This window comes from Propithecus coquereli, unplaced genomic scaffold, assembly GCF_000956105.1.
Source record: "Propithecus coquereli isolate 6110/MARCELLA unplaced genomic scaffold, Pcoq_1.0 Scaffold104, whole genome shotgun sequence".
In the NCBI taxonomy this organism is placed as follows: Eukaryota; Metazoa; Chordata; class Mammalia; order Primates; family Indriidae; genus Propithecus; species Propithecus coquereli.
In genome coordinates this window covers 4,908,552-4,916,273 of record NW_012134303.1, presented here as the reverse complement: position 1 = coordinate 4,916,273, position 7,722 = coordinate 4,908,552, and the positions used below count along the sequence as shown (strand labels likewise).

Here is a 7,722-nt window from a genome sequence, read left to right as displayed (position 1 = left end):
AACCAGTGCACCGTTGATTTCATTAGGAGGCACCTCTCTCTCTCTAGTGTTTCCTGGAGCTGGCTCTGTGACGCAGGCAGAGAATGTTCTGTCTTGGACACAAGATGGCAGTAAATACTGCTTTATTTGAATGACCGTGGGCTTCTGAATGAAGCAGCTGAAGAGGGGGTAGGGAGTGCTGGGTGAAATTGAAATCTATTTAAATTTTGCATGAAAACTGAACATAGTGAATATTTTAAATATTTTGCAAGAACCAATAATTATTGAATCCTATACATTTAAAGTATTCCAAGTCTCCGAGTCCCAAGACACCTTGGAAGACTATGGCTTGACCACCCAGTACATCCCCACATCTCGCCAAGGTAGGGTATGACCCAGGCACGAGCCTGCTATCCACACATCTGCCCTCATACTTTACCCCATTTCCAGAGTTAGCATCTCCTCAGAGCCCACAACTCCCCACCGCCTGCACTTTCAGGACACCAAACTGCCGTCCCCAGGACCTCTCAGGCCTATCTCTTGAAAGGGTAAGGACAGATGAAGATCACCTAAGGTGGCAGGTGGGGTTCTGAAAAGAGGGAGGAGAACAATTTTGGGGAAATAGGAGAAGATGAGGGAAGCGAGGGGAAGCTACAATGAGGGAAATGGAGGTGGAAGAAAGAAAACGAGGAGAGAAAAAGAGGAAGGCGGGAATGAGGAAAATAGAGAAAGCGGGGGGTGGGGGGAGAAAAGAAATAGAGAAGGGGAAAAGAGAGAGAATGGGGGAGAAAGTAGAGGAAATGGGTAAAGTGAGGGAAAAAAGGAAAAGAGAAAAAAACAAGGGAAATAGCAGAATGAGTGGGAGCGGAAGATCAGAGAGAAGGAAGGGGAGGGTTGAGAAGAGACAGGGAAGGTGCAGAGCGGAGGGAGCCTCCCGGAGAGCTGGCACCCCAGGAAGCCAGGACGGGGACCGGCTCAGATGGGGTTCGGGGAAGAGAGGAGCGAGCAAGTGGGTGTCGGGGAACAGGGCGCGATGGGTGAAGTGAGAAGAAAGGGATAGAAACCGAGGAGTGTCTGGGCGTGCTTATGCGAGTTTGGCTTAAGGCATTTATCGGGTACTTCTGATGTGTGTGAGGCACTCGGACTCTCCGCACCCGCAACCGCTCTCTTTGAACCCCCACCCCAGCCCCCCAAAAAACGGGCTTATGCACGGCGGCGGTTAAGGCTACAGCGCGACAAGCTGTTGAGAGCGGCTTCTCTCCTGTAGGGGGACCCGTTTGCGGTGCGATTACGGACATTTTGCCCTCCCGCCGAGCTAGAGACCCACGAGGCCGGGCGACTAGGGAGGCGCGGCAGCCCCACAGGGGCCGCTCGCAGATTTCGGGCGGAGGATGCGGCTCGAGAGAGCCTGAGGCCAGGCGCCGGGCGCGCGGACAGGGAGAGCCGGGCCTGCTCCCAGGGGAGCCGGCGAGGGTGCGAGCGGCAGCGTGGGCGCGAGGGTGCGGGCGGGGCGGCGCTGGGGGAGGCAGGACCCAGTCGCTCGAGGCTCGCGCCCGCCGGGGAAGCAACGGAGGAGCGTCCCCCCCACCCCGGCCCCTCTAGGGTGATTTACATGCTGTCACAGCCGGTGCTGACTCCCGGGCGTGCAGCGCGCTCACTCGCTCAGTCGCTCTCAGCTCCTGCCACCGCTCAGCCGGCACAGCCCAGGGGAGCCCGAGAGCCAGAGAGCCTGCGAGCCGGGGAGGGAGGGAGCAAAGAAGGGAGGGAGCGAGGGCGCGCCCCGGCTCTCCCTCTGCCCTGCCGCCCGCCCTTCCTGCCGCCACAGGTCCGCCCTGAGCCCCGCTCACACTTGGGAAACTTGGGACTGCTTTCGGGCCGCGTGTGGCACCTCAGGGGGGCGGCCCCGGCCTCACGAGGAGGGGGAGGAGGAGGAGGAAGAGGAGGAAGTGAGCCCGAAGGATCCGCTCAGAGCTGTTTGTCCAGCTGTTTCTGTTCGCACCCCCAGCACTACAGCCAGAAAGGGGCTGAGCCCAGGGTGGCTGGCTTTAGGCGCTAATTTCCAACTCTTCCCCGCACAGCTTGTCTTTTCCAGGCACCCTGGAGTCCCCTCACACCAATCCGGCGGGCGCGCACCTGCCAGCCGCCCCTGACCTCTCAGGCCAGGAGCCCCCCAAGCCTGAGAAGATGGCCCAGTCCAAGAACGACTGCCGCTCACCTGTCGGCCTCGACTGCTGCAACTGCTGCCTGGACCTGGCCCACCGGAGCGGGCTCCAGCGAGGCAGCAGCGGGGAGAACAACAACCCGGGCAGCCCGACCGTGAGCAACTTTCGGCAGCTGCAGGAGAAGCTGATCTTGGAGAACCTCAATACTGACAAGCTCAACAGCATAATGCGGCAGGATTCGCTGGAGCCAGTGCTGCGGGACCCCTGCTACCTGATCAATGAGGGCATCTGCAACCGCAACATCGACCAGACCATGCTCTCTATCCTGCTCTTCTTCCACAGGTGGGTGGCTGGGCACACGGGTGGCTATGCGTCCCGGCTCATACCAGCCTCTGCTGCACCCTCACCTCTGACAAAAGGGGCAACTAGGAAGTTCAGGAGGGGTACTGGGGAGGTTTGGCTCACGGGGCTGCCATGACTGGACTTTGAGGCTGCCTGGAGTACTGCGGCGCTGAAGGGAGACCTGGCAGGTGCAAGCCCTATTTTTAAGGGTGCCTGCAAAGGTTTTCCAAGGGGGACACTGAGGCCCAGAAGGTGGGCAGACCCCAGATAGTTTGGAGGCAGCTGGCCGTACCCACTCCTCTAATGCATACATTTCCACAGCCCCTTTGCAGATTCTGCCATGGGGTCCCCTCAAGATCCAAGTTACGCCCTTTTCGAAAGCCCATTTCTAAATGTGCAAACTCAGATTGAAACCGCAAGGGTTTTAAAATTACTGAGTGGCCCTGACTGACAGTGAGGGCAAGCAAAATGTCAAGGCAAATTAAGCAGCTGATGGTGGTGTGTGGGAATAAGAAAAATCAAAAAGACCCGTGAGAATTTATTAAGATTCTGGATGGGTGTACCCACCCCCTCCATAGATCACAGCCTTCGATTTCAAATGTAGGTGAAAAGCAACCCCAGAGAGCATCCTAGGACATCTCCTTGAGTGCCTCAAGAACTGTGTGTGACAGGAGGGTGGATGAATCCATGTCACCTCGGGCGTGTGTTGGAGTGCAGGTCAGACTTTCTAGAAATCCTGCTGGGGAGGCAAGGGAACGGGAGGAGAGGGGAGAAACACATGGGAAGACCCAAGGTGGCTGCTGTCGTTGTCTGAAACGCTGTGGTAAGAGCCGTTCTTGAAGAACAGCTGAGACAATTTAGAGGCACTTCAGAAAACCCAGTCGCGGGTTTGGTGTTCTTAGCACCATTGGGACAGGGCACTAGTGTGTGTGTGTGTGTGTGTGTGTGTGTGTGTGTGTGTGTGGGTATGAGGGTGGATTTATTTTTCTCAAGGATGAAGGTTATGTAAGAGAAAGACACTGCCGCTGTGGGAGATCTGGATTGAAGTACAAGTTAAGGCTCTACCTGTCTGTATGAGCCTGAGCAAGTTGTCTGACCTCTCTGGTCTCTCTAAGATTCCTTCTAGCTCTGCGATTATAGATCATGGGCAGGTAGTGTGCCCAGACAAAGTAATAAGAAATTCTGAGCACCCACAAAATATTCGGGTGGCAATGAGGCTCAAATGGGAACTTTTAAAAGCAATCAAGAAAGGCAGGAGCTACCTTCACTTAATACCAAGACCAGGTTTGCCTTCCTTGCCCCAAGACAAATCCACCATCACGCCCACTCACTCCAGCCCCAAGTGGTTCCGGGCAGGACAAACAGGGCTGCTGACTTCGTTAGTGTTATTATAACAAGTTGTATTCCTCAGGCATCTTCAATGCTATTGAAGCCCTTTCCCATCTATTATTTCACTTTGGGCATCAAATTATCTCATTGTCTAAAATAAATCAGGCCACAGACAGAACAGATTTCGAGGAAATCTTCATTTCTGGTGAAAGATTACTCCAAGTGTATTCAGCCCACGGTCACTGAAACCCTGCCGAGCGAAATCCCTAACAGGTTCCTAACCATCCGCCCTTCTCTGTTGGAGAGTGGCAGCGGGGGAGGGATAGCAGAGAAACCTGGAAAGGGCGCTTGTAGCATTTGCATTCTTTCAACTGGGAGCGAAAGGGCCCCTCCAGGCTTTGGTGAAGTGTGAGCCAGCGGTGCTTCCTCTGGGTCTGGGCCTAGGGAGCTCGGACCTGGGTGAGTGAGGTGTGAGGCCGAGAGCCTGAGATCAAAGTGTTCACTTGTGCCACACCTCGGCGTCCTGGTTATTTGGGTTTCTTGGATAGGAAGACCTCTTTTGTCATCTACTCCGCTGACACCAGTTTATTGACGCTTGGTTCTTGGCAAAGCCTGGAAATGCTACAGGGTGGGGATGGGGGGTATTGAAGGCACAGGGTGAGGGAGGAGGGCGAACTGTTAGGAAGGTGTGCCTGTGCAGCACCCTGCCTCCTGGGATCAGAGCAACTCAAGAGTCCAAAACCACTGAGGAGCAAACCAGCAAGCCGTCATGCTTCGCTGAGACTGGGGAGTGATAGGATCCTGTGGTAACAGCCCGATCGTTCTAGCAGGACAAGCATTCACTCACTTTCTTTGAAAACTGGGACCTTACAGATTGGAGATTCTGAATTTAGTTTAGGTTTTGCCCAGAATGATATGCTCATTAGCAAACTATGAGACCATTATTGCTGGTCACGGGGATTCTCCGATGTCTGGGGGTGGACAGCCTTCTTCTCAGTGAACATTTCTTTTCTTACTTCATTGAATTCCCTGGGTCTCTGTCTACATACTTCAGCCATCATTTTTTACTCCTATTCCATTTAATGATTTCACATTTCAGGTTCCTGTTGGGTGTCCTTTTCCTTTGTCTACTTTCAAGGCTGCCTCTCCTGCTGGAGAAGCTACTCTCCCCACCCCTCCTCCTGCAGCCCATTCCTCTGCTTCCAGGGCTCCTATATTATTGGGAAGAAGGGCGGGGCACAGTCTCGATTTATATCTGGTTTGTCTGCTTTTGACCTGTCCCTGGCTCTCAGCTTAGCTCTTGATTTCCTTGGAACACAAGAGTGTAAGCAATTTGAGGGTAGGGTTGTGTTTTCTTCACTTGGTTTTCCCTTGGCTTCTAGTTATGCAGCCAGTACTCAAAGATTTTTTTTGCTTTTTTTTGTTGTTGTTGTTTTGTTTTTTTTTTGAGACAGAGTCTCACTGTGTTGCCCGGGCTAGAGTGCCATGGCGTCATCTTAGCTCACAGCAACCTCAAACTCCTGGGCTCAAGCGATCCTCCTGCCTCAGCCTCCCGAGTAGCTGGGACTACAGGCATGCGCCACCATGCCCGGCTAGTTTTTTCTATATATTTTTAGTTGTCCAATTAATTTCTTTCTATTTTTAGTAGAGACAGGGTTTCGCTCTTGCTCAGGCTGGTTTCGAACTCCTGAGCTCAAACAGTCCGCCCGCCTCAGCCTCCCAGAGAGCGAAGATTACAGGCGTGAGCCACCGCGCCCGGCCGATTTTTTTGTTTTTGGTTGGACAACTACTTAAATGTTGATGTGGTCCCATGTAAAGATTTTACAACTTTAGTCGTGTTTTGGAAAATCTTTATTAAGGTTTAAGTATGGTTTGGCCCTCACATGCAGTAACTCTAATAGCCTGGTAGAAGCCCTGATGGTGGTCAGTACTGTGTATATACATATGAATCAGTGGTAATGAGCATGTAGCTTGTTGGTATGCAAATGGTGCCTCTACTATTGGGGGGGGGGCGTTGAACACCATCTCTCCAATCTTGCGTTCTATAAGTAATAACTATAGTGGATTAATAGCTAACATTTATTGAACATTTACAATGTGTACTAAGCATTCTATCTGCATAATCTCATTTAATATTTACACCAACCTTATGAAATGGGTACTATTACCACTCATTTTTGTTTTATAAAGAAGGAAATCAAGGCTTGAAAAAATTAACCAACTTGCTTAATACCTCACAGTGAAGAACAGAGCCTCACAATGATCTCAGGTGGAGTCTATGAATTGTCTATAAAGAAAGAATTGTTAAGAACACTAAATAACTAAACTAATGCTAAAGAAATTGTTAGAACACTTAATTGTCTATGAATCAGAGGTAAAGGTGGGCCCCAAACCTTTCCAAATAGTCAAAATTTCCTTAATAGATAAGGGGACCAATCATCCCGGTCCTGGGACACAGGACTTTCTGGGGGACAGTCCCAGGGAAACAAGGATGGTTGGTCACCCAATTATTAGGGTGACTCAATTTTGTCATTTGAATATGCTTCTAATACTGGAAAACTTAGGAGGGAGATAGATATATGCTATGCAAACAGGTGAAGTTCCTTACTTAAATGTAGTATATGAAAAAACTTCCTAAGCTGAAATTTGAAGGGCCTTAATTCTCTGACCTGTAAGATGTAGCAAGCTGGAACATGAACTTGGGCAATATTTTGTTGTTGTGATTGTTGTCATTGTAACCTCAAATTTATTTCTAAGATTTTACCCAAAACCCTTTAATCGGCTCTATTCTGCTTTTGACCCCAGAGCATACCTACCCAGTGTGGTCTGAAAGACTTTGGATCTGAGTTCCCGTCCATCTCTAAAAGCCCTAGGATTCTACCTTTAAGCTTCTGACCCGGCACCAACTGGTTCCCACACATAGATTCTCAGAAGATAATAATAATAGTAAACATTTCTAATTGCCTTATGTACGCTAATCCATTTACTGTCCCCTATTGAGCTTATATATAGTAGCAAAAGGAAAGACTACAGATTCAGAGATCAGGTTTTCAAGAATAATTTGCACAAAAAATTATTTGTGCTTCTCTAACTAAGTCTTAGAACCAATAATTTCATAATGTGTATTCCTGGAGCTGGCTTCTGAGCAGGTAGCCACTTACATGGTATGATTTAAGGGGCTGCCTGCTGTAGTGCGTAAATTCATACTACTTAAGATTTAGTTTTCTGTCCATGTACCATCTAAAACTCCTCTCCCATAGCACCAGTGGTATGCGGACCACACCATGAGAAACCCTGAATTAGAGATTGCAACCCTTTGTCAACTAATTTACCATTTGATTTTGAGGATGGAGTTCTTTGCTGTAGAGAGGTTTTGGGTTTCTATGTGGTTAAGCCTGTCATTCTTTGCCTTTGTGATTTTTGCTTTTGGTATCAAGCTTCGAAAGTCCTTCCTTAGCCCCAGGTAATTTAAAATAACTATTTCCTGAGTGCCTAGTGGTATGACAAAGAATAGACACTCTTGGATTAAGGGACATTCTCCGTTAAAAACACAAATGCATTTGCAAACTTAACATTCATGGTTTGGGTACCTCATGGGAACCCAGACATGTAAGAAATTATCTTTTTGCTGAGGCACAGATGTGAATCACATATGCTAGGAGGCTAGAATGAGGGGGTCAGTATTTTCACCAATGAATGAACCTGGTGTCCTATCCAGCACCTACTATTATATATGAGTATATGTGTGTGTGTGAGGTGGGGGGAGAGATGAATTATATATGTATATACTGTATATAATACATTTATATAGTGGTAAAATATATATAATATAAAATTTGCTGCTTTAACCATTTTTAAGTGTACAATTCAGTGGCATTAGGTACATCACAATGTTGTGCAGCCATCACCA

The 7,722-nt window shown here is 49.4% G+C and overlaps 1 protein-coding gene across 1 annotated transcript in view; it reads left to right on the top strand.

Moving 5' to 3' along the window:
* The first annotated feature begins 1,617 nt into the window (after window positions 1-1,617).
* Window positions 1,618-7,722, top strand: part of TSC22D3 (TSC22 domain family, member 3) — a 60,233-nt gene continuing 54,128 nt past the window's right edge. The window contains exons 1-2 of the mRNA XM_012645199.1: window positions 1,618-1,804; window positions 2,058-2,483. Coding sequence (XP_012500653.1) covers window positions 2,164-2,483 — 320 coding nt within the window. The 5' untranslated portion in view covers window positions 1,618-1,804; window positions 2,058-2,163. The remainder of the gene's footprint in view (window positions 1,805-2,057; window positions 2,484-7,722) is intronic.